Source organism: Xiphophorus couchianus, chromosome 12, assembly GCF_001444195.1.
Source record: "Xiphophorus couchianus chromosome 12, X_couchianus-1.0, whole genome shotgun sequence".
NCBI lineage: Eukaryota > Metazoa > Chordata > Actinopteri > Cyprinodontiformes > Poeciliidae > Xiphophorus > Xiphophorus couchianus.
Window position 1 is genome coordinate 18,159,910 of NC_040239.1, and position 27,835 is coordinate 18,187,744.

The 27,835-nt window shown below is 42.7% G+C and overlaps 1 protein-coding gene across 1 annotated transcript in view; it reads right to left on the reverse strand.

Moving 5' to 3' along the window:
* The window catches only part of setbp1 (SET binding protein 1), a 56,338-nt gene that overhangs the window by 20,277 nt on the left and 8,226 nt on the right, over nucleotides 1–27,835 (reverse strand). The window contains exon 2 of the mRNA XM_028032877.1: nucleotides 18,719–19,316. Within this exon, the coding sequence (XP_027888678.1) occupies nucleotides 18,719–19,153 (435 nt within the window). The 5' untranslated portion in view covers nucleotides 19,154–19,316. The remainder of the gene's footprint in view (nucleotides 1–18,718; nucleotides 19,317–27,835) is intronic.

Sequence of the window (27,835 nt, forward strand, 5' to 3'; positions counted from 1 at the left end):
TTGGGTCCTTGTCCCTGGTAGATCCATTATCCAAAAATTAGAGATAAAAAAATAAAACATTGTTTTCTTCTCTTCTTCTGATCTTTGTTGCTACTTTCTCTAACAGCTGTGAGTTTGGCGTCGTCCTTGGAATGGAAGTGTTATTGTTACGGGGCCCAAACATCACCCCTCCATGCTCTCTGTTGCCCTTTAACAACTCTGACAGCGGGCTGAAAACTGCTAAACATGGAGCTGTTGCTCCTAACCAGAATATTCACAATTTCTTTATGTGTTACTGTTAACCCGTAGGAGGGGGCAGCAGTCAGGAAATTAGGATATCAGCACAAGCGTGGACTCTGACCTTTTAACAAGCACAAGATCTGCCGTCCCCAACCTTTCCCACTGCCATCTACAGGTCTCAACCAGCAGAAAGAAGATAAGGATAAAGATCGCTGAAGCACATTCAGTCCTCAGTTCCTGTTGTGCATTTTCCTTCCTGTTGACAGTCTGCTCTGGTCCCAGATCTATGAACACCTGTAAGACGCCGCAACTGTTCCAACATCGACTCCATGACACCTGAGCGCCCGCCGTTTCTGAGCCGCACACATTCCTCCTTCAGTGGTGATGTAACTATCAGATAAGGTCAGCACGCAGCAGCTCAGGAGGTCATAGATAATATGTGACTAAGTGCTGCAATCACCCAACTGAAAGGCACTTTGCAAATGAGTCAGCATAAATTTACGGACAGATATGTGGGCGTGCGCCTGAATGCATCACTCTCAGCCTCTCAGTGGGCTTTTATAAATTGAGATCTGATCTGAAAGTTAAATATTGCTCTCGGGGTTCCCACAAATGTTCCAGTAAAAATTTCCACTCCTTCCCAGACTCAAGCCTTCAGATTTTTATGACAGATTTTATGGCATTATGGACATTTCAGCACAAAAACATTTAACTAGTTGGGTTTTATTATCTATGTGTTCCACAAATAAAGAAACAACACAAAGCTGAAGTTGGCTTCTGATTCAGCACGGCAATTAAGGGCTATTTCTCTGCTTGTTGGGATCTGGACGGATTAAGATGAGCTCAGTTTCAAATAATACTTGGACTCGCATCTGGACAGGGACATTCCGAGCTGAGCAGAGGATGTAAAGCCGCTCCAGTCAACTGAGACTAAAACCAAGCTTTTTGGTCTGCACCCAAAATCGTGTGGTGGAACTAACACAGTGGTGGCAGCATCATGAAGGGGATGTTTATCTTCATGACATACTGAAACAACATCGTGAAACATCACAATGCCTAGATTTGCTTCACAATCTGTATTCTGTTAAAGGACTATTTCACTGCTTTTTAGCCTCTGGGGAAACCTAAATAATCTCTATTTCAAAATCTACAACTCTTAGTATCAGATCTGTTCTGGGATATCAAGGCGATATAAAATAGAGACAAGAAGAAGAAAGAGTAATGGCTGACAGACAGCTAAAGTCCTTTCAGATTACACCTTCAATCCACAATCCAGTTTAGTTTTTTGCAACCTGCAACCAACTGAAAAGTCCCCCAGTGGGACCTGGTGTGAAGAATGTGAAGAATATAGTTAACAGAGAAATTCTGGGATTAGCTGGTGGCAGTATCATGCAAAGTTTTTTCATGAAAATATTAGCAAGATGTTGAAGTTGGGTTTTAATTCTGCTTTGTGGTGAAGAATTATTTAACATCTTTTTTGGGATAACAGAAAATTAAAGTAATTTCTTTTTCAAAATCTTTATGTCCCACCCAACATGTGCCCTGGAAACTGAAACAAAGCTTTTTGACCTGCATGTATGCTACTATGTGTGACTAAAAACCAACACTGCACATCACCACCCCCACTGTGACGCATGGTGGTGGGAGCATCATGCTGTGGGTACGGGTTTCAGATTATTTCCTATACACCTGAACAGAGACTGAAGACTGAAAACTCAAATACATTTTTCCATGCTCAATTTTATTTTATCTAGCCTTGGAAAATAAAATTCTGCTTTTCCAGACTTTTCGCGATCGCATATGAACCGCGTTCTCTCCTCTCCCAGTCGGATGGCGAGCTGAAGCCTCTTCCCGTCTCGCACAGGCGGACCGATCAGCCCACTGCACTGGGAAAAGAACACCCTAAACAGGCACACCCAAATCTCAACATCCCACCACACGCACACCGGCCCACGCAAACACACACAAACACACACAAACACAGAAATCCTCGTGCCCAGACACACACAATCGCACTGCCCTTCAAATAGTTTTTCGCAGCCTTTTATTTGGCAGCGCGCCCAGCGGTTAGAGTGTTTCATTTTTCCTGTGTATGGAACTGGGCAGCTGTCCAGGCAAACACACAAAGAGAAAGAGGGAGTGCGGGGGGAGGGAAGGAGGCAAAGGAGGAGGAGAGGAAGAGGAGTGGGGGCTGTTAGTAAAAGAATGAGAACAGCAGAATGAGGAGAAGGGGGGGGGGGGGCAGAAAAACAAGAACAAAGGTGCCTGGACTCGTTTACCGCCACTTTCCTCTGAAACCTTATGATTGATATGATCCTGTCTTTTTCCCTCGCTCTTACCTTGTTGTCTTGGTTTTAACACCATGTAGGAACCCAACATCCCCCCCACACATACACACACACACACCATGCCCCTGTGCACCCCCCCACCCTTCCTTTCACCCCCATCTCCTCGTCCTTTTCTCTTTTCTTTCGTCTATTCTGGAGCTGACCATTCTCCTCCTGTGGGAACCGCCACCCTCCTCCCCGACATGCCCGCTTCTCTCCAGCTCCATTCAGAGCGTTGCTTCCCTGTGATCTGTGTTTCTGACAGCTCCATGAACACACACACGCACACCCCCTCCCACACACACACACACGCACACATGCAGCTCCTCTGCAAACAAACACCATGAATACTAACAGGGCTTTGTATCCACAGCACTTAAAATCGGGGTAGGAAGAGGCGGGCGGGGCAAGAGGGGGGTAACAGAGAGGGGAAAAAGGAGGGAAAAAGCAGCAGAGTAGAAAAGAGGAGCTGTGGCACTGTGTTGATCTTGTGGCCACTCTCACAGACCCCCCCAACCCTCACCCATCCAACAAGCCCCATTCACCCCCCTCCACCGCCACCCTCATCCCTGTTCCTCGTTCGTTCGTTCTTCCCACCAGTTCTCCTGGGAATAAAGACTTCCATTCATGCGCCTGAGGAGACCCACAGCAGGGGAGAGAAAAGAGGGAGGAGAGAGGGAGGAGGGGGTGGGAGGAGGAGGGGTTGTCAAGGTGAACGGTTTGAGGATGGCTGGGATCAGACCCGCCGCTGCCTGAAACCGTACGTCTGTTTTTACTCAGCATGTTCCACTTCGACACGCTCTTCCCTACCTCAGATTCAAGCGGCTTCTGGGAAAGTTGGGTGGGAACATTTGAAAGTTTGGCTCCGAAGCCGAAAAGCTCACAACCAAAAAGTCCCCTCGCTAAAGTATCTATATTTTCTTCACTTTTCAGATTTTGTCAAGCTACAACTTGAAACCTTGATGGGATTTTTTAGTGACAGATCAGCAGAATGCAGAGCTTAATTATGAAGTGGGAGGAAATGGTTTTCAACTATTTTTTCTTTAGAGATAAAAATCTGAAAAGTGTGGCATGCATATATAATACTGCATTTTACTTAAGAAAAAGAAAAAAAAGAATCAAGAAACTGGGTTAATTTTGATTTGTATTGTCAGTGCAATAAGCTTCATAATTACACATTTTGATAATACAACTCTAGATTTACTGCTGTCAGCCATGAGATGCTCAAAGCTTGAAATATTGTCTTATAGCCCTTATATAAACTTCTTCACAGCGCTCTCCCTGTTCTATCTGCGCCAGATCGGACAGATTTAATCTGAGTGCGCAGGTTAAATCCGCTGCACTGGATTTCAATTAGATGGATGAAAGTAAATAAAGCTGAAAAAAAATGGATGTCAGACTTTTCTAATTTTCATTTGAACAAAATTTTGAATCAAGATACATTCATTTGCGCTACACAATGAAGGCTGTTGTAATACGCAACAGAAATATAAATAAAAATGTAATCACATGATAACTGCATTGGTCTCAACAAGCCCCTTTTTGAAGAGCAATTTTGCTTACAGAAACTGCAGCATCCATTTCGTTTGTTGTATTTGTTTTGGATATTTAAAATATCTTCCAGTTCCAGCGGTAAATGTTTGTTAGAAATGAAATTTTATTAATCTTTGTGTACTTACATTATTATGCCTTCATTATTATATTACTTCAAACGGTCTCAAAACAACAATATTATCATTTATTTCAATAACTTTTGTGGCAATGTATGATCTATCAAAATTTATTATTGTGACACGCCTATTTGCAACCACACTGAGTTTTATTTTTTTCTCTAAAAACCCTGTTCTGCAGCACCATTGATGCTACACGCCGTCATGTACGGCACATTTTGATCCTCTTAGACACGATCAAACGCGGGAGCTTCGGCGCACACGCGAGGCGCAGTGGTGGGTCTGGAGTAAAACGGTCCCTCATACACCCTCAGCAGTAATCCTTGAGACTGGAGTGCTCCTAAAGATAGCAGCAAACCACCAAAGAGCCTCCTTGTCACGCTTTCTTCCGACACACTGAAAAGTTGATGACTCAATTTAAACAAGAACCTCTGATTGGCTGAGCCAGAGCATGTTATTATGAGGCAGTTTGAGGTTTCTACTCGCGCCTTAATAGCACACACATTTACATGCTACACAAAGTATGCATCTAATCCCCACTATTACCATTAATGGCGTGTTTGGGCCTTTGTATGTGCAGCCCGCCACAGAAAGGCACTAAGAGGCGCATTAGAGTCGTTTCACAGCGATCATGTACCAATCGTTCCTTTCATGGGAGTCAGTGAACTTCAGCTGAGGAACAGCGTAGATGACAATCGGTACACACTCTCAACACAAAGACAACACACAAAGACATTTAATACTCTTTGCAAGCCTCAAGTCAAAATTCACTTCCCCAACGCAAACACTCATGCAGCACAAAGTGTACAAACCAACAGAAGAAGTTGTTTCCATTCTCTGGGCACCATATGATCCAATCGCACCGCTTCTCTCCAACAGGAAACAATTAACAGCCAATGAGCTGCTTTAAGGGATGGCTTCCTGTGTGGAATGATTGGTAATTCAAGGCAGAAGCTGTGTGCTCAGATTAAACACTTCCTCTCTGCGGTCTGCAACAGCAAAGCCCCACTCACTGATTAGTTATTCACAAATTATGCAATCTCATGTATTTTATCTGCCTGTCTTAGCGGACAACAAAGATCTGATAGGAGTAGACGGTCACCACAACCATGAACCATGACGATTAGTTCATGTGTTCATGAGAGACAGTCTGTCTTAGCTGGAGATGTGCCATGTGGAGTAATATGAAAACATGTTTTACTCATTTATCAGTGAGTATAGTGCACAAAATGCAGGCACCCAAGAAAGATCTGGGTGTTTCCAGCAAATTTGGACATGTGAGTAGTTAATATACATTTTAATTATACTAAAAATAATAGAATCAAACAATAAAAACCAAAGAAAATACCTTTTAAAACTTCCCACACTACTTTAAATGAATATGATAAGAACATTCACTACTCAGAGTTTTAAAGGTTTGTCTCATTTCAACCTTAGTTTGTCTGTTTGTTGTGTTCCTGACTAGTGAACATGGTCAGATCCAAACAGTTGTCTGAGGACTTTAGAAAGACATTGGAGCAACTTATGAGTCAGTTATTCTACGGTACCAAAGAGGAGGAGATTCAGAATCACTGCCAACATGCCCTGGTCTGACTATTCAAGCAGGTTCACCCTGAAACCAGACTGAGATACTAAAATATGTCTCCAAAAACCTACAGAAGGTTTTTACTGATGTTGATGTGAAAGTGGATTCCTCTACAATCAGAAAGAGGACAAAAAAAATCTACCTATAAGAGGTGTTAAAGGAGCGAACCTTTCCTTTCTAAAAACACATGAAGGTAAGACAGAGGTCTGTCAGCAGGTGCTTCAGGAAAATATGGGACCATGAGGAAAGAATAGCAAAGCTGGTGCAGAACTGGACCATGAAACATAACACCAAACACACCAATAAATTCACAGAATTTTATGAAAGCTAAGAAATGGAAAGTCCTTTGTGTTTCCATTGCAACAAGCTCTGGCAACAACAAATTGGTTTTTTGCAGAAAACCAACAATGTCGTCTGAAGCTTGTGGGTAGCTTTAGGAGACCAGCAACTTAACTTAATGTTGTGTAAAAAGCCAAATTAACAGAGTCCCTCAGTTAAAAGTGCTCAAGTGTTGAACTATGAACATAAATTAATTAATTTTAGTCTGGATGAAACAAATCTAGAACTGGATCTTGTTTTGGGATAAAAAGAACATAATGCTGTTGGTGACATTAGCGCATCTTTTTATAGGGACACTGAGGTTAATAATATAACTTGTGTCATTGAATTGCCTCCCTGGGAGGATCAAACATGAACTGGGTGAGTCATTTATAGTGATACGATGACGCGCCTTTCCACAGGGTATCTGCAGGTTTCAGCGAGTCAAATTTAAGACTTCTTTTTTTTCCCATTTTTTTCTCCGAAGAGTTTTTGCGGTGCTAGTGGCTCGTATTTTTTCTACAGTAGGCAGACAGGAAGGAGGGTGAGGAGAGGGGGGAAGACATGCGGTAAAGGTCGTAGGGACCGGGAGTCGAACCCGCGACGTCCGCGTCGAGGACTAAGGCCTACAAACGTGGGGCGTGCTAACCCCCTGCGCCTCCACAGCACGCCCCAAATTTAAGACCTTTTAAGACCCTTTTTTTAGTGCCACCTTGAATGAAATTTAAGACGGAAAAAACTATAAATGTAGGGGATGGTTGGGAAAGTTTTCTGCATTACAATCGGGCAAAGAAAAAACTGAAATTTCTGAGGTTTGTTTGTGGCTCTTGGCAGCAGCTTTGTGCTTCTCACACTGCATATGGTTCTCTACAGCTTTAACCCCGAAGTGCCAAGCTTTCCGCACAAAGGCAAAGACCAACGTCATCCAGTCAATAAATTTGCACTTATGCCATGATAGACGCAAAAAATGTTGCCAGTCACACAACGCTATGAAGATGTCTGCAGGCCACTGTGCTTGACAAAAAGAAAAACTACATTAAACAGTCATGCCTCTCTTTTTTTTTAGAATTAAAGACTTTTAAAGACTTTTTATGGATGCACGGATACCCTGTCTCCAGTTGTGGAAAACTAGATCAGTTTAGATTTGGCTCCAGCACAATCCCTGGTTTAACAACCCCTAAATGTGTCTCAGACTCTTCTGTCCACCTTTGAAGTTTTGCAGTTGTGAGCAGACAGTTCCTTGATCATCTTGTGTCCTTACATGATCTTCAGCTTGCCAGCAGCAGGAAGAGGGAGAGAGTCAGAGAGGCACTGTAATGACATCCTCAGTGACAGGGAGAATGGGAAAAGTGAGACACAATAGTCTTAACCAATCAGGCTGCCTGCCTCCCCTTAGGCCCCCTCTTACCAACAATAATGCCTTTGTGCGAGGCTGCACTCCACTCGTGTGTTCACAGACACGCACGCAGACCAAAGTGAAGCATCATACACTTCCCAGCAGCCACAAAGAGACGCGGGTGAAGGAGAGCTGCAGGTACAGAGCTGGGCCAAGGCTTAGCAGACTGCAGGAATTAAAGTGTGTGTACATGATTTCAGAAATGTCTGTGTATGCGTGCCTGCGTGTTTCTCTCCAGGCCCGGGCACATGACTGCAGCTGCCCCCTCGCTCCCTCGTCCAAACCAACACCCACTCCTCGCAGTGGGTGAGAGGTCACACGGAGTGGCATTCCTCTCGGTCTGAGAGCGGACGAATATTTCACTGAGCGGTTTGGTCCAAAAGAGACCGACTGAGAAGGAGACACTGAACTGGAGGGGGAAAAAAGCAGAAGGTGAAAAAAATCGCAACAGAACAGGGCAGAGAAACGCAGGAGGAGATGCAGCCGTGGCTGTGTGTGTGTGCGCACAGGCGTGGAGATGTCTGTGTCTTGAAATGAAGCAGCAAACAGAAAACCCTCGTGGCTTCTTCTCTGCTTCATAAACACTGCTGTTTGTTTAGTCTAAGCCGTGCCCAGGGACAGACACTCAGACATAAGGACAGACAGACACGTCCTATTCATGCTGGGATCCACACTTAAGAGACAGAGCATAAATATGCAGCCAAACTACAGCAGTAGTACTTCACAGAGCCTGGAGAGAAGACATGTGGAGCAATAATATGGTGTTAAGTGTAAGTTATGGTTATAACACAGTTACGTTTTATAAAAGAGAAAGCCAGAAAGTCCCTCTGTTATCAATTATCTACAGACTTAAAAATAATTTAACTCTATAATCTAAATGTTTACATGCAAATTGATAAGTAATAACTTACCAAAGAGATACGCATGGAAATTAGCTATTGATTGGAACGATCCTTGTCCTGACCTGTTGGAAACCCAAAAAGTCCATTTTCATCCAGTCAGTGAATATTAAATATTTCGCTAAAATGTTTAAAAATTAAATCGGATGACGCGCCCAACATGGCCAACGTAGCCAAAATAAAATCGATTCAAAATCAAATCTGATTTTTTTCATACTAAATACAATTTCTGATTTTAATCATTTTTTTCCCCTCTCCCTTTGTTTTCTTAAAAATAAATTACAAATTACCTAAATATATTTTCAAAAACTTGCTTTTATTTCAATCTTCCTGTTGGGTCTAAATACCTATTAAACAAAACACAGGAAAGACAAGAGAGTTAAATTCTTTTGTACTCGCGAGGAGAGCAGACAGAGAGATGCTTTCAGTTACAAATCTCCAACCGCTCTGAAAACACATCTCCCGCTCCCTCTATTTTATTGCTTTTTTAGGGGACCCTCTTACACTGAGCGCTTTAACTCTCAAAGGGAGGGGAAAACAATTTATCACATTGTTGCAGCGCTAATGACATTTACTATTAGACACATGTTATCTACACTCTAAATCTTTCTGCTCCAGTCGAGTACCAGACACGGCGTCGAGTACCACAGGAGAGCAGACAGAGTTGTCTCCGCTATCTCCATGAAGGCTTCACTGCTCTCTTTCTCAAAGAGGTCACAGGAAGGAATCATAATTATTCAACACACAGAGACATTACTTAGAATAGAGGAAAAAGAGAAAAAGCATATAATTAAACATTATCTAAATGTTACTACAAAGCTACATGATACAACGAATATTTGATAATTACTAAAAATACAATTTATCCAACACTTCCCCTCTGGGAGTTGACCTGAATTCAAAGTCCAAATAAGTTCAAGCTGTAAAACGTGCTTGTAAAACGAGATGGAAGGTCCTGGGTGGGCCGATATCACTCAGAAGTTCAGAAACCCAACTAGTGCAATGGTGAAAAAAGTGATTTTTCATAAATTAAATCTTCAAAAACAGAAAATGTCATAAATCGATCAAATCCAACTCTAACTCACAAGTCAGAAGCATTTTTGACAGAGATACATCGCCTGTCCATTTAAGCCGAACAGAACATGACGGATTTAGCAACATAGGTAAAGATCTACACTCTACAAGAAAAGTAGACAATGTTTATAATCAATGCTAATATAGAACAATAAATACAGTTTAAAATGTCAACCTCAAATTGTTTTTTTCTTTGTTTTGAAACAACAAAACCTGTTAATTCACACACATGGTGTGACATCTCCTCTGTTTCTGATATAACAAATATCAACTTTTTAGGACAGTGAAATATTCTGAAAGTTCTTCCTACGTGTGCAACATATCAATACATATGTATAGAGATCATAGATCTTAAAAACTTATTGCAAAGTGTATCCACGGGTCAAAGCTGCACAAACATTGGAAATTTGCCACAGATCTCTGGTTAGCCCATAGATTCATAAAAGTAACATTAAAGTCACACAAATATTAAATGTATACAAGAAATTCTTTTTATTTTGAAATAGTTTTGAGGGCCAAACTAGAAGTACTAGCTTGGATCAAAAGAAAGGAAGGAAGAAGGAAAGAATGGTGCTGCAAACAGTCAAGCAAGGTGGAGGTGGTATCATGTTGTGGGCTTGCGTTGATCCCAGAGTGCAAGGATTAACTGTATAAAAATTATGAAATCTTTAGGAGAAAGTTTGGATTAATGAGTGAAAACAATGTCTGAAGCAAGTTCTTTGGTACAGATGGCTATTTCTGTCAGATATTAAGTATCCTGAAAAACATATCAATAAGTGCACACGTTTCTGGAAAAATAATAAGAAGAAAGAAACGCTTGGAGAGACCTAAGATCGTTTTATTACTAAAAAGCCTTCTGCAGACTGAAAACAAGTTGAACACATTGCAACAACAGACAGCAACAACCTGCCCACTTAGGGTTTGTCCTACAAACAAAATGTCCTCAATACCACTCCTTTGTATGTTTTGCTGTAACACTTTCACTCTGACACACCATGCATCTATTTCTGGAAACAATTTGATTTCAGGACCTTGTCGTTAGATTTCGGACACTTTAACGTCTTTTCTTTCAGTGATTTAGAAACACACACACACTGAGACACACACAGGCGTGCTCCAGACAGCTGATGGTGCCATCAGATTTCACTGACAAGCGCTTGTAGTGTGACTTAGTGAAAGTCGATACTCAGACTTGCTTCTCTTTCTCCTTTGAATCCGCAGCCGTTTCCTGCTCTCCCAACACCAATTCGTGCTGGATCTCCACATGCCGCCCCTTTCCTCCCTCACATGCACACACACCCACTCACTGACCAACCACAGAGGCTTGATGAAGATAATGAAGTGGCCCCACAAGTTCAAGATGGTATGACTCAACGTTATCTATGACCACAGAGAATATGAAACAAGGTCGCCCTCCACATTGTCCCTCAGTGATGTGAATCAGGCTGAATCGCCAGAATCCAAAGCCAGAATCGCTCAGCATCGGTCCAGTGTGTTGTGCTCCCACACACATCCCGAAAAATGTCCCAGCACCGACCTGTCAACACAGCAGGTCTCAGAACGTCTCAGCACAACGAGCTGATTTGTCACAGAGCCATTAGCATTTCTTTAAATGCAAGCGAGCAAACGCCTCAGGTCTTTATTAAAAAACGCACCTAAAGCCGGACCGGCTTTTATAGAAAGTCTGCATCTGCCGGAGGAGGAAGAGAGACCTACTGGGACCCGGACACAATAGAGAAAGAATAAGGCTTGACCTTTTGAGACCAAGTGAGAAGATGGTATGTGTGTGTCTGATTGAGAAATTAGCTACAGTTCCCACCAAATGGTCAGCACAACCACACACACACACACACACACGCCGACAGACAGGCATCAAATCCAGCCCTGAGGGTAAGAAAGCAAAGGCCAGACTCCAGTTGTCTCAACCCTGACCCAATCGTACAAACAACAATACAACAGACACACACACACAAACACACAGGCTGGAGCTCAGCTATCACCTCTGCTTTTGAATGTCCAGCAGGGTCAAAGTTCACCTCTTCTTCTGCTTCCCCTCCAGCACTTCTTTGTGTGGCTCTGTGTGTGTGTGTTCACCATTACTAACCATGCATTCATTCAGTCATTCATTATAAATCCAAAGCAGTTAGAGCGCTGCTGCAGACCTCATTCAGTCAACCTTGCAGCGTGAGTATGTTTGTGTGTTTGAGTTTATGATCATTACTCATATTCTAGAGTTATTAATCATCGAACGCATCGCTATGTGAGGACTTGTCACTGTTTGGGGTCATCATCATTCTCAATTAGGCGTAGGACGATACGAGATTCTCACAGTTTCACGTTATCATGGTTTTCATACAGAAATTCAAAACAAAACTATGTAACATTTCAACGTGGAACTAATGTCTTTGACTTTAAAACAAACCAGGGATAACCATTCAAACTCCCGCAAAAACAATATTATCAAACCTTTCTGAAATGAACAAAACCATATTGTTTTGACATTTTTAAAATTGAAAGAATGCCCCTGTGATATTTAGCTGCTCAGTTAGCCAGGCTAAGAAAGAGAGATATTGATGATGATCTGTACAAAAATACTTGAAAACTACAATAGAAGAGACCACAGACATCCGCCAGTACTGGAGACCACCCATATTGTTGCTCATTGATCCCTGTAACTCTACATTTTAATAATTCAAGCACCAATTAAACTGTACTATGAATTAATGTGCTCAGTCTTAGTACTGCCATAGCAACTAATATCTAGAGTCTTTCTTATGTCAACTCTTTGAAGGTGCAGGCAAGGAGCACCAAAGAACATCAATGTTACGCCTGGATTGGCTGTGTGGCAAACACCACCCAATAGCATGTAAAGTAGTGTTGCACGTAGCTATTTCTACTTCCTGAGCTGAATTCACTTTCAAATATTTCAGAAAAAATATTTGCAAATGGGTGAATTTTCCAAAAATAATTTGAATCTATAAATAGGCGAATCCCTGAATACTGAACTGAGACTGGGGTCTCATGCTTTGCTTGTGCATTCTCGGCCTAAATATGTTTCTGAAACATAACAAATACATGGTGCAGGCAACACTATCAGTACTTTATTTTACATAGGTTATATATTACACCAGACATATTTCTGTATAGTTAGCATCATAATTTAGCATTAAGATATTATGAGATTCTCCTCTGGGGCCAGGTCTAGTTTTGAAAAGCAAAACCTGTGACCAAGATTAGTGCGGATCTCCAGGAAATAGATTTTAGAGAGGAAAACCTTGTGGATGTGATTGGCGAGTGAAAGACAAGTGAACAGATTGTATTTTGACTGGACTTTCTGCAGATTTTGGAGATACCGAGAAGCAGATCAGAGGTTAGATGCGATATGTGTGTGTGGGGGTGTGCGTGGGGGTGTGCTGGTGTGTGTGCATGGGGGTCAGACACAGATGGACAGCTGGTGTTTCCGTGGTGCTAAATCACTCACCCCCACTACCCCCCTCCAGCTCACATGCACACAAACACATTCACATCTACCATCCCCCAATCACTAAAGGGAGACGCCCCTTAAAGCTTTCCCAGATCAGAGACTCAAAGGCTGCAAACACTGACAGCACGCATCCACACACCAAAAACATCTAAATGAACAATTTGGGGCTTTTAACCAAACGGACAGACACCAGAAACAGTCAGTGGGACAGTAGGGTCAGACCACAGCAGAGGTGATCATTTTATATTTATACATATGCATAAATCAATCATGGATTGCTCTCTGTGGGCAAAGCATGATGTATCACACGCCCACACACGTACACACACACGCAAGCTGACACAGACGCTGCTGCTTTTATGAGCTCATCAAGTCCCTCAGGTCACCAACCGCCATCTCCGACAGAAATAAGAAAAACAACATCCACATCAAACGTCCAAGCATTCCCTGCGCACACACGTGCACGTATTGCGTGTACACACACTTGGCGTTGCGACTGTGACAGCATTAATTTCCCTGCATGCACTTGACTAACACATAATAATCCCAAACACTGCTGGGAGAAGACCACCAAGCAACAACACACACGCGCACACACACAGCCAGTAGGACCACCAAGCAGAGGGGCTGTCAAGACAAGATAAGTGTGTATTTAGCGTCAAGCTTTCGGATGCATCCACTAACACACCCACACACGCACACACACCCCAACAGCAACAACACAGACAGCCTGGCCCAGACTCCTGAAAAAGCTCTGGCTTATCTTTCCCCACAGATAGCAAAATGGATTAAGAGCCACATTTGGCACGTCCAGGGAACTGGACAGATAACCAGGAAAACACTCCCTCTGACTGCAATCACCGCTCAGCATGATTTGTGTGTGTGTATGTGTTTCTCTCTGAGAGCAAAAAGCAGCAAATGCTCTTTAGGTAGCTTCTGCCAAGTGATGGCATCAAACCTGCAAACTGTGTGCCTGCAAACTGTGTGCCTGCATGTGCGCGGCTGCACGAGCCTCCTCCATGTCCGTAGGAGTGATGCAGCGGTTGACCCGGGATCCGATCTATTAAATCACACACATTCATCTTCTGAGCGCACACGGCGTGGGCCAGACAAAGAGCTGCGTGCGAGAGGACATCCAGCATGTGTGTGATGTCAGCTGGAGACAGAGAAGGGGAGCCCATCATACTGCGTTAATGTGGGCCCCGTCCCCTGACACGGCACGCTCGCTCTATGAAGCCTCTGGTTATGGATGCCTGCTATGAAGATGATAGAAGAGTGAGATTCCCTTTTAAAAAAAGGAAATTACCCCCTTTGCACCTCCCCTTTCTGCGCTCCCTCTTTCATAATCCTCTGACTAATAGAATAGTTTATTGTAAAAAGCAAATAATGCTCAACTGTTATTACTGATAGCTGTAAAATTACGTGTATTTCTTGAGATGAAGAGATACAAAACCACGTCTCTTCCACATTTAGCAAATCGCTACAGAAGAAACACTGTTTGGAAATTGGAAGCTGAAGTAAAATGGTGTGTTAGGTATACTTGATGTGAAACGTTAACATATTGAGAATAATAAGTAATAGGGATATAACATTGCATCCAGCTAACTAGACACAACTAAGCATTAAATTGGATTCACAATCATCATTTTTGGTTTATCACAAGTAAGAGTGAAGGTTTGAAAACCCAGACTATAAGTCAGGCTTTTTTTTTTTCATAGATTTGCTGGTCTATCAACATATACAGATGTATTTAACCAGTTAGATTCAGCATCGGTAGATCAAAAATCTACAAAAAAAAATTAGAAATTCGCTACAAAGTTCTGAGCAGGGCTCTTTTTGTTATTCTTGTCTAATTCTGAGCCTCTAACAGTGAATGACTGTAAACTAAGCAGGGAAACCCAAGAAGTACTTCTTTGCTTTCTTCAGAATAAGAATCTACAGCAGTAATAAAACATGGTGCCACGGCTCTAGACTAACTTTTTGCACTGGTGGTGCTGTGTTTACTAAAGAACTTTAGTAAACAAAGTTCTTTATTCGAAGCAGAATTACTGAAAAGGTGTTTAAAGAGCTTCTATGCACTAAAATTTAACATCTTAAGCTAGACGTCTTATTACGTTCAAGTAGTTAGTCAACCATTTTATTCTCCCAGTGTTTACAAATCCCTCATATATTGTTTGTCACAGTTTCTTCCTTTTTATACCAAGTACCTCAATTTAAAATTGGATTGGTGACATTTAATGACTGATGACTAGTTGAGAGTATCAAAACAACAATGCAACTCATAAACTTCCTTCGCTCTTACTTCAAACTAAGAGTCTGAAGCCGGGTGTCGAGCTTAAAGCACTCACTTTAATGTCTCGTTGCACCCTTACGATGTTTACATTTATATTTTGAACTATAGTTGATCAAACGATATAGTCCTTTTTATGACATTGGCTGCTAACAGTTAGCCAGTCGTGGCATTCTCACAGTGCAATCAGTCTCATATGGCATAGTTCTATTTTTTTTGTTCTACTGAATACTATAAATGCCACATGAACGATTTAGAAGCGGTTGAAGCTTCTTTAATGTGTCGTTGGCTCGCCTGATGATGATCGTTAGCAGACTGTCAACACTCAACGAAATTCTAAAGATTTTTCCTAAGAGTTTTCGTTAGAGGTAGAACAAGGTGTGACGCTTAAAGCACTCACCCTCAAACCCGGAGGTCATAATAGCAGCTTACACTTACTTCATCAGATGAAGTCACGTGCTGACAGAAACCGGACAGGACTTCATATGAAAGAGTTCACTCTGTCTTTACACACCTGATATTTAGGTTTCCCAGTCTGCACATGCATGTTTTCTGATCTTTAATTTACTGTCAAAGGTATTAATTATATAATCCCTATTTAAATCATCTCACCTTCTTTGACTGGGTGACACCACACAAGAAAATAACTTTTAAAAAAAGGCACCGTTTTCATCTCTTCCTACATGCTTAGCTTCTAATCAGGCCGGCCGTCTCTCCAGTTCTCTGTCTATTAGAGGCAAATCTCCTTCTTAATGGATTTCTATTGTATCCTCCCTCAGCCCCCTCCCGTATTCACCGCACTACCGCACGCACAAACACGCTCCCTCTGAGGGGGCCCCTTAACCAGGCTCTCCATATGCCTGACCTCCACCTCCTTTCTCCTCCTCTTTCCACAACCCCATTCTCCTTCTCCTGCTCTGCCGCCGCTGCCCCGTGCTGCCATCTGGTAGGGGCTGAAAAGAGTGACGAAAAAAGTGGAAGATGCGAGGGAAGAAAAAAATGGCAGGGACAAGTGTGGAAAGAGAGATGGCTAAAAGAAATAAAGAGGGAGAGCGGGAAAAAGAAGTAGCTGCGGACACAATACAAGAGTGAGTGGAGAGGCTGTCCATCTGCTCCCCACCTCACTTCCCCTCCCCTTCTGACACACAGCCTCCCGTACACCACAAAGAGAGTATTTAACCTCGACACACACACACACACACACACACACACACACACACACACATATCCAGGCATGCAGAGAGAGAGACACAGAGAGAGAGAGTCTCTTTAACCCGTTCCTCTCCAGTGAGCCTGCCTGGGGTGGCAGGTGATGGGTGGATGCAGGCAGACGACGTGAGGCGAGGGGCTGGGGGGACGAGGGGTGGGAGGGTGTTGGTAATTGGAGGACGGAGCGGGTGGGGATGAAGGGTTGAAACCGATCTGAACCAACACCAACACGTTCTCCTCTCCCCTCAACAAAGCTCAGAAGACACCGGCGTTTCAGAGCCGTCACTATGACAACAATCTGTCAATCATCGCCAACCGGCGGGCTTCCTAATTAGGGGGCTGATGGCGCTGGATTATGAGCGGCTGCCCGGGCTTCAGAAAGCGAGGCTCAGCCCACCGTGCTTACTAACGGAGATAAACACTGACGTTCGTCCGTGCTACGCGTATCTTGTCACGCTTTTTTATTTTCCTGCCTGAACAATCTCACAGGCAGGTCAGAAGGTTCACTGTGTGGTTAGACGACGAGTCCAAGAGAAAACCATCAGGAACTCTGGCTGTGGAGATGGATAAGCTTTCTCTGCCAGCTTCAAATCAAAAACCACATTTTGATTATTTCCAAGCAAACGTTCCAAATGTTTAAAAAAGTTAATAAACATGAACACGCTACGATGTTTCCTTCCATCTTTGCACGACTCTCCGCTTACATTAATTGCAAAGATTTACGATCAGCTAAAAAAAAAAAGAAATAAATCTAGCAGCAGCACATAAACCAAACTAAGACAGCAGGAAGGTTTACTGGACAGGTACTGTCATGCACACTCACTTCGGGCCTTTATAGAAGAATGGCAAAAAGAAGCTTGCTACAACTAAGGGCAAGCAAGAGTTACAGATAATGACCTTCATGAAACACGGTGGTAGCAGAATGATACTGTGGGGATTGCTGTTTAAGCAGGGACAAAAAAGCTGGCCCTGCTGCTCAGAGCAAATGGGTGCATAAAGGTCAAAGGTCACTTTTAAACCACAAACATTAATGGGTTTTATTTAGATTTTATGAGATACACCAAGAAAAACAGCACAAAGCTGTAAACTGAAGAAAAATAAATTTTAAAAAAATCCGATATATAAAGAAAAAGTTTATGTATACATGCTCTGCTCTTTTTAAATTCAAATGTACTTTAAAAACTTCTTAAAAACTTGTGTTCACAGACTCTCTCCATGCAGTCTGACCCAGCTTGAGCAGAAATGTTCAGTTTCTGTATTTAAAAACCCAAAAGAAACAAAGTTCAGTTGTGACTGAAGCAAAAGGGGGCTCCACAATATGACACGTTAAACATTTTGAAAGCCATGTACTTCTTTCCTTTCACCTCTCAATTATGCAAACATGTCTTGAAATCGTTAAAGTTTTGGGTTGCAAAGGTTTAAGGGGTGCGAGTGCTTTTGCATTTCTCAAAGTCTTGATAAACATTTCTTCCAACGTTCCAACTGCTGATGCGACTGTGTCGACCAATGAAGCGCCTCAAAGTGTGTGAGAGGAAGCCGGTTCAGACGCCTACCGAGGGCCTCTTTTACCTTGTGAGCCACTTGAGTTGGAGCGCAAACAACAGAGCAGAACACGACTCTGCAGCATGTTGACAACATGACACCGTTAGTCCTGCTGGGCCTGTCGCGCTCAACGCCGCAGAGATGGCTGTCAGGTTTGGACACACACACAGCACCGTGTAGGTCAACACAGCCCGCAAACACTAGATTCCCCCAAGGACTTGTACATACACAGTGTCACATGCACCAGAAACCAGTATAGTGTGGGAAGAGTGATGGGAGGCGGCGGGGGAGGAGGAGGTGAAGGCTGTGACCCACAAAGGCTGATTTCATTAAAGGAGGGAATAGGAGAGGAAAGGAAACAAGTGGTGAGTGGAGGGGACTGGAGAGGTCTCCGAGTCTATGACCACAAATGGAGAGGGCAGACACCAGCTGTCACTTGCTTGTGTCAGCCCTATTCTCAGCTGCTGTGTGTGTGTGTTACTGTGTGATCTCAGTCAGACTGGTTTCAGTTACAGCAAACTTTGACTCTTTGTAAACGTAGCTGGAGGCGACGATCAACAAAAGCTACGGATTGAGATGTTAGGGTGGACAGAAGTGTGTTTTTCACTTAAACCCCATAAAGCGTACACAGCGTAGCCTACCTGGTGATTTATTACTGACTCTAAGTGAGTAAAGAAGAAGCAGGAAGAAAAGGGGGGGACTTACCCTTTTTCTCGGGGGACCTCGTTCTTCGTCCTTGGGGCCCCGCCCTGCTCCTGCCCCGCCTCCTGTCCGCCCTTGTCGCCCCCCTTTGCCCTCTCCAGCCGGAGGTCGGATGGTCATCCTGATCTCTGGCGGGCAAATATAGTTCTCAAGGCTCTTGGGCGGCTTCTTGGTGCGCTTGGTGGTCTGGATCTTCAACTTGAGACTTCCCTCCTGGAAACTCGCTTCCTTGATGGAGAACTCCTGCTCCTCCATAAGCCCCTCCCCTTGCTCCTCCAGCCCCTCCCCCTCACTGGCAGCGCCGTTAATCACGTCATCGCCGTGCACCGGCCCGGCGCCTCCCGCCGCCAGTTGATGCTCCTCGCTGGGCCCTGCCCTGCCTCCCCGAAGGTCCGCCTCTTTGGGTCGGGCTGAGCCAACCAGGTCCCTCGGCTCCATCCACACTCCCACCAGAGCCAGTCAGGATGGGGGGGAGCGAAGCTCTGGCAGTCGGCCAATGGGAAGACTCAGCGCAGGGGTCTGGTGGGCTGCTTGCTGCTGTCAGTCAGCTACTGGTACTGCGTCTGTTGTCCCACAGGAACACAGCGAAGCCAGGGACAATCTGTGAGAGAAGAGCAGGGGAAGAACACGATTAGAGGGAGAAAAGGAGCTCTGCATCTTCTGTTCGCGTACAACCTCTCAGCACAGGCTTGCACGCTGTCAACAGCCTCACTGGCAGCCTGTTGAACTCGCAGACAGACAGGATCATCACAGAGCTGCGGAGGCATGCTGCCAGACTCTGATTTGCATTTTGAATTTCACATAAACTGATTTTTCACTTTTGTAGTGTTGTCTCAGTAGCTGCCTTCATCGTTTCCAGCAGATCTGAAGCAGAGCAGTGCTGGTGCGCATGATCAATTTCAAATAAAACATTCCTCTTCTGTGCTCTAGAGCCAGGCTTAAGTTATCCTGAGGACACAGGGCAGAAAATATGAACAAAAATGACTTTCTGCTTTAAATCCAAAGCAGGGGGGCAGAGGGACGGAGTCTTGCCGTGGAGGGGGGAGAAGCAAATGCCAGCAGAGAAAGAAGGAGAAAAGGAATCTAAATTCCTTCCCCAGATGTGGTTTACGAGCTGGTCTGGAAAAACCAGCGTCTGAACTGTTTTACACACTCACATAGCAGCATTGCTGCACACATGCATTAAAAACCCGTTATGCACATAAATACACATCCAAATGACAGTGTTGCTGTCATGGAGCAGGCTGCACAGACACCGCTATTTAGAAGAGGAGAATTTCTCACAAGATTAAGGATTTTAGCATCGGATCATTGTATATGTGCATGCACATTGTCATCACTATCACACACGCACATACTTACACAGGCCAAATACGCCGAGGCATAAACAGAAAGCAACCAAAACAAACACTAGACTACAGTTCTTACTACAGCTCCAGGGAATCCCATCAGTCAATATGACATGAGGCAGGACTGAGTGGAAGTGGGGAATGCTGTCTCACATGCTGAGTTGAGTCTGGCACCATTTACACTGATGTGAACCCGGACTGGACCACGGTCTGCAAACATGACTCAAGTAGGAGCTTTGCTGCTCGCTGGAGACACATAAAGACCTCAGTGTTCACAGCAAGCAGCCAAAAGAAAACATCCTCAACCCCTATTCAGGATTACACACTATGAGGGTTACTGCTGGAATACACCATCCATCCATCCATCCATCCCACATCAGGTAATGGGGGGAAAACGTCCAGGATGGGAATCCCAGACATCTATCTCCCAGCGTCACTCTCCAGCTCCTTCTGACGGTTCCCAAGGCAAATCCAGGCCACAAGGGATGCACAGTCCCTGCAGTGGGCTCTGGGTCTTCCCCAGAGTCTCCTCCCAGTTGCACATGCAGAGAAACTTCCAAAGAGAAAAACCCAGGAGGCGTCCTGATCAGCTGCCATAACCACCAGGAGGAGAGCTCCTCTCTCCATCTCTAAAGGTGAGTCAAGCCATCCCACAGGGGAGGCCCATTTCAGCCACTTGTTCTCATCTCATGAATAGGCCTGTCATGACAACAAATTCTGCTGGATGACAAACTGTCCCATTAATTATAGTAATAAACGATAATATCAATTTTTAAGTAATAAAAGGATATGGGCATAACAATGCAAGTACGCGCTCTCAAAGATCAGTGAACTTTAATTTCTAACGAACATTTAATACTGGAACTGGAAGACATTTTAAATATCAAAATAAATAAAACAATCAAAACAACGAATAAAAACAGACACTGAAGTTTCTGTAAACAAAACTGCCCTTTGAAAAACGAGCTAATTGAGATCAACAAACCGGAGTGAAGCTCTTTGTCATCCAGTTTTTGGTAAAAAGAGAGAAAGAGACAAGAGAAAGATAAACAATCATACAAATGGAAATGATCGAGCTCGTTTTAATTCATCACGTGATTAATTGATTTATTCCTTATGGTGACAAGCTTACTAATGACCATCGGTGAGTCTCAATATATATATAAATCTGTAAATTCAGAGCTTTTTGCTAACAGATTGAAGAGACCGCTATGGTTGCTATCCCACCTTCCACCCCATGATCACTTGAGAACAAGACGCCAAGATAAGGACAGCATTGACCTCAGTCCAACCTCTTTCGTACAAGAACCAGACCAGCCCCAGACTTTGGGAGCTGACTGCTATCCTGAAACTGGTCGGGTAAAACCCTGACGTTCCCAAACCAGAAACTTTCCTCTCTACTGCTATGCCTTGAGATCCTAAGCTTAGCATTATCTGGATGAGTTTTCTCAGTGTGCTTTGTCTGAGCAAGAGTAAAAAATAAATCTTCACCATCACAATACCCAAGAAACCTCCATAACACAAGCTCTTAGGAATAAATTTCATAATTCAGGGATTTTATTTAAAGCAGAGATTAACTGTCTGTTCTGTTTTAAATTTGAAAATCCTAAAAAAAAACTTTACTTCTCTAGACTGAAACCACTTATAAGTTTTCCTGATATAGTTTTGAAAATTAGAGAACAGTGATTTTAATGTTAAGATGTACTTTAACATTAAATGTGCTTTTCCTTATTTGATTAGTAATATACTGTGAAGCTTAAAAATAGTCCAAAGTGTTTCTACTGTGCCTATAGAACAACACTGCCTTTTTTAAGAAACACTAAGTTATTAAACAACAATCATTTTTCAGTGTAAAAAGAGGGAAAAGAGACAAGCTTTCTGAAAGCATCAGAGTGCTAAATATATTTAAATCCCCAGATATCACAAGGCAATAGTATGAAATGTTGATTTTAACGACTAATAATGGTCGCAGGTTTTTAACATCACAGACTTGTTCAATTGTTTTATAACTGTGCTGCCTTGAAGCACATCTGTCTCCAGTTGTAAGTCAGGCAGTCCATCACAGAGACACAGGACAACCAGCCCAGCATGCACACACTTCAGGGCATTTTAGAGAGGCTAGCTGATTGTGTCTCAATGAGAAGCGTCGTTGTCTTGAATCCTAAGTGTGTGGGTTCAGATCCAGCGTCCTACAGTCACATGTTGGTGTGTCTCTGGGCAAAGGACTTCTAACCAAGTGGCCTGATCTGCATGCATGGGTATGAATGTGTGACACAGTAGTGATTTTTGTCAATGGGGCTCTAATGTAAAGCACTTTGAGTGGTTGGTATAGCTAAAAATACCCATTTAACCTAACAGTAATGTTTTGGACTGTGGGAGAAATCCAGACAGAACCAGGCGTGCACAGAAAGAACAGAAAAAGAATTCAGACTCAGGTCCGTTTTACCACCATGCAGCTTTGAATTATTTTTTTTGTAAAATTACATTGAAAACTTTGTTTCCCAAAGTCAAAAATGATTGATTAAGACCAAAACGTACTGAATCCCTTTTCAACTAAACATCCAATAAAAAATAATAAAGAGTAGAACTGTTTTCATTAACCAGCATAACAACCTCAGACACAACCAAATCTGAACCTGAAGAGAGATTTAAAAGGGAAAGGTGGCAGAAACTATCAGCAAACAAGCGTGAAAAGCTTCAATAAGCACGGAGTAGACATTTCTACCAAAGCCTTTCTATAAGAGTCACTTATAAAAACAGGAAAAGTCCTGAAGAATTGGTTTTATTTCGCACAGCCTGAGAGCAAAATGATCTATAACTTTTCTGTAAAGGATCAAGGGGAGTCATCTTACATTGGTCATGGTGTTTGTGTTTTTCTCCTCGAAGTCAATGTCTTAATTTATAGATCCACTCTAATTTGTAAACCCTGCTTAAAAAAGCAGAGTGTTATAAAGTTAAGCTGAAAGTTGATTTAGAAAAGCTACTTTAAGCAGGATATATCAAGTGAAAGAGTTCTCATCAACAGAGCTGCCTAACATTTAAAGATTTATTAAAAAGTGAAACTACGACTGTCACCCTATGCAAAACCATTCAGTGCATAAATGTTGATATTTCAACAAACACTAGGAGCAGCGATGCAGAGAGAAACTGCCTAGCAACAAGAATTGATCAACTGTCAGCTGTGGCTGGCCAAGAACTCAAAAAGCTGATCTCTATCAATAAATGAAAGCTAAACAATAAGTGCAACCAGATGACGCTAAAACAGCTCTTTTATGTGGATTCTGCTACTGTGTGGAGAAGATTCAAAGCTAACAATTTTCAGGTGTTTAAAAATGCACTTTAGTAAAGCCATTTTAAAATGTATTTTCTAAAATGTCGTGAGGAGTCTGTGGTTCATTCAAGCGGTGACCGAGAGGAAAAAATACAACAGGGAGGTCGAACAGAGAACAGATCATTTGCTCTGTTTCATCTTTTGGAGCTTTCACCCCCTGTCTGTTAATGAACATCCAAGATTTAGAAAAAGTGGCAGCATTTTGGAGTTAAATCAAGGAAATTCTCTCAGCTAAACACAGAGAGCAGATCCGGCAATGCTAACTGCGCTAAACACTGATATCGCAATCTAAAGATAATGTGAATTCTAATCATTCTCCTTTTGTTTCAATATAACAATAAAAACCTGGATTGATAATTGCCTACTTCCAGCAGACTTTGGGGAAGAGGAGGGTTACACCCTGGACAGGTCACCTGTCCATTACAGGCCTCTGCTCTCAACAGAAGCTATACACAATGTTAACATTTTAATTAGTGACTGGACTCTTTAACTTCACCTTCAAGTTAACTTCAAGATTTGCTGCCGTCAAGCATGACATATCAACATATAAACACTGAAATTGATGGAGTCAATGTTTTTATGCAGCTCAAACAGAAAGAACTGGTGCTAAACTACCACCACCTCCAGTTTAGCTCTGAAACTGATACTATTAAAAAAAACGAAAAGCAAGAGGAAGCCGTAATCAAAAGGCTCTGCACCACAATAAGAATTATGGATGCTCACAGCAGGGAGAAGAAAGACCATTTCAGAGAAGGTTTCTTCTTTTAATGAATAAATAAATCAAATGCTTAATTGCTTGATGCATAAGTTTTACTCTTCAGATTCAAGGCTACAGATTACTCAGAACTTTTATTTCCTTTTAAGAAAACTTCGGTTTTTAACAGATTTCTTTTTTAAGTTGCAGAAAGTATCCATCAGTCTTCCTGTGGCGAACATTATTTTCCTCTGTGGTAGATCTCCACATCTTAAATGCAAAGCCTTTTTGGCAGCCTGAAGTCTCGGATGTCACAGCCTCCATGATTTAAGTCTTCCCCTAAACAGTTCTCCAAACAAATCCAGCTCACTGTACGACCGCACATTGGGAAGGGTTACATCAGTCTGTAACAATGATACATAAATAAAGCAGCCAAGATGATCAGCTTGATGGATTACCCATCTCAGGGGTGTCTTTCATACCCCTCTAGAAAGAATGAAAGCCGCTCGCTTCCAGGAAGAAATCACTGCAAAAAAAGAACAAAAAAAAAAAAGCTCTAAACCACCGCTGTGGTCGCTTCGATGGCTTCTGGGTTTGACAGAAATAACAGCAGATATTAGGTCCAGCCTGATCTCTCAGAGTGCCCACATGACCCACTTTGGTCCTCATGCCAGCCGAGTGACTCGCCCCCTGTGGTATGTATGAAAGCCACCCTGGCCATCATGTGACTGCGAACAATGAAAGGAAGAAAGACACCGATGCCAGCCACAATGAGACACACACACAAACACACCCCCACAGATCAAAAACACATACTTTGAAGATTTGCGGCCTTTTACCACAATGACCCTATATGACAGCAGAGTGGTATTAAGCATTAGTCCAGGCTATTACTACGTAAACTACTTAGCTAGGTCATGGCTCCTTCTCCTCCCTCCCTGCTCAGCTGCCCTAAGAAGTGTTTAGTACAGTTACTGGCAGGCCCGGAGAGTTTATGTAAGCCTGACCCTTCCTCGGGCCTCCCTCACTTACTTAGCCCGAGCCTCCCTGTCTCCTCTCTCCTACACACACACACACACCCCGGCATACACATACACACCTCAGCTAGCCTCAAACAGCAGGCTGATTGTGAGAGGCCAGACTCGCAGCATAAATAGCTTTATTATGCTCTCAGAACTGCCAGAGCTAACCAGCTTCGCTCTCAAACAGCATAAGGTCGAGCGAGGAGGGCCACGCAACGTTTTGTCTAATGATGAAACACCGATAATGGAACACAGATGGACAGAGGAGAGAGACGGTGCATGATGCAAACGTACAGACAAAACTGAGGAAGAAAAGAGTGTTAGCAAAAAAAAAAAACGGAGAGAGTGAGGCAGAAGGAGGGAAGGAGGGGGGGATGGCAGCAGAAACACAACCTTTTAAGGCTGCATACCCAGCAGCTCAGTGCCTGAGGTGGACTCGCAAATAGCTCATACACACATGGAGACAAATGCATGCACACACACATTTAAAGATTCAGATGCACACCAAATGGCTGTTGATTTTTTTTTTTATTTGCACAAGCCGGTGAATTTTTTTTTCCCCCATCTTTCTTTTTCATGTGAGAGAACCAGCACAGTCTGTGGCTGCAGATGAGTATCTTAATGAGATGCAGAACACTGTCTTTTCATTCATCTGCTCTACTCTTTTAATACATGGCTGAAATGTTTCCAACAGGATGCAATCTTAGCTTGGAGGAAAATCCTAAGAGGTGGGCCCAGTCTTCTTCTGGTGTTCACAAGCAGAGCCTGCCTGATACATAAGCAAACTAAGCAGCTGTCACAGAAGTCAGATGTACAAATGTAAATATTTACTGTTATGCAGTAACTACAGTTCTCATCTCTATTTTTAAAAGGTTGTATGTAAAATCTATTTAGTGTATGTAAAATCTATTTACTTTTTCTGAGTAAAATATTTTGGTTAGCACTTTCACCATCTTACTTTTCAACTTGGTATAACCACCTTAACTACAGAAACACAGAGAACCTGCTGAAGGCATGCTGATGAGAACTAAATTTCTGATCCCAAAATCTGATTTCTCTTTGAGAACTATAATATACAGAAGGATATAGGAACAGGTAGGAAAAAACAGCATTCAGAATATTTTTTATTCCCTTCCTACCGATACTGTCCCTCCAGTACTTTAAAAGCAGAGGTGATGTCAGGCTAAAAAACATGTTTTCCTCATATTTCAAAGTTAAAAGATTAGAGAGTTAATCTATCTTTTGTAAAGCCTTGGAACCCATATTTGCAATTAGCAGAGTTAGCTCAGCTAGCATTAACATTAGGGTGGCCTCCATGTGTATTTCCTGGAGCAGTGGCTCCAAAGGTTGAGATGGAGATCCCAGTAGGTGAAAAGAATCAACAAATGGGCTCTAAAAATTTACATCAGAAAAAAATTGATTGGGGAAGGAAAAAAGCTGCCTCGCGATAAAGTGCTAACCCCCTAAATAGATCAAGAATTAACTGTAAATAACTTGTGTATTTTTTGTTGGGTTTTTTTTGAAAAACTGGGTTCAATTCACAAGGCCCAGTTACTGCTAGATCTGTCCAATCAAGAAGTCATTAAAACATAGGAGAAATCTAAAAGATCTAAACAGTAGCACATTATGGCCCAATTCTGGAAAAAATGAAAGAAAAGATGAGAAAGTAGCTGACATATACTAGTCTAGAAAAGGGTTAAAAAGTCATTTCTAAGTTTTTGGGACTCCAGAGAACCACGGTGAGTCATTATCCACACATGGAGAAAGCATGAAACAGTGGGGAACCTTCCCAGGAGTGGCTGGAAAGAACACCAAGACTCGTCTCACATTTGCTAAAAGCATCTTGATAAGTGTACACGGTGCATATGGCATTGCATGTTAGTACACTGATGAGACGAAGGCAAAACCTCTGGATGGTGTGTGTTCTGTTCATCTGGCATAAAACTAGCGCAGCACTTCAGAAAAAGAACATCTTAATGAGAGCGAAGCATGGAGGCGGAGGTATTATTGTCAGGGGCTGCTTTGAAGCAGCCATTGAAGAAACTCTGAATCCTCATCTCTACATGAAAATCCTGAAAAGGGATTTCTGGCCATTAGTTTGAGACCTTGCCCTAGTCAAAGTCCAGACTTCCATCTGAATGAGATGGTAAAAAAAAAACCTTCCAATGTGGCTGAATTAAAATCAGTGAAGTGGATCAAAACTCGTCCAGAGTGATGTAAAATAACTCTCAAATGAAACCTGAGCAGATATGAGCTGCGAGGTATAGAGATGCAGTTACTTTCTCACATAAAGCCATGTTGGTTTCTATAGCTTTGTTCCCTCACAAAACAAAAACCTGCTTCTTACATTTACTATGCCTCTTTTTTGTCTGACGTCAACATTTGTTTCGTGATCTGAGACATTTAAGCTACAACAAAAAAGCCAAACAAGCTAACTCTGTAAGGGGGCAAATACTTTTCACAGGACTGCACTGCTACTAGAGGTATAGTGTATTAATGTTTGAACATGGATGATATAAAGGGGATATTAGGCGGGCTCTGATGATTTATGGTTGTTTGAAGGGGCCCCAAATCAAATTCAGCTTAAGGTCCCGGACAGCCTTGGACAGGCTCGGATCACAAATCACACAAGCGGAGAAGCGAGTTTCTAAATTAGATGACCGGCAAGGTGAAAGAAGCCATCAAACGGATTATTCTAAAAATCATGACTCCTAGAACAAACGC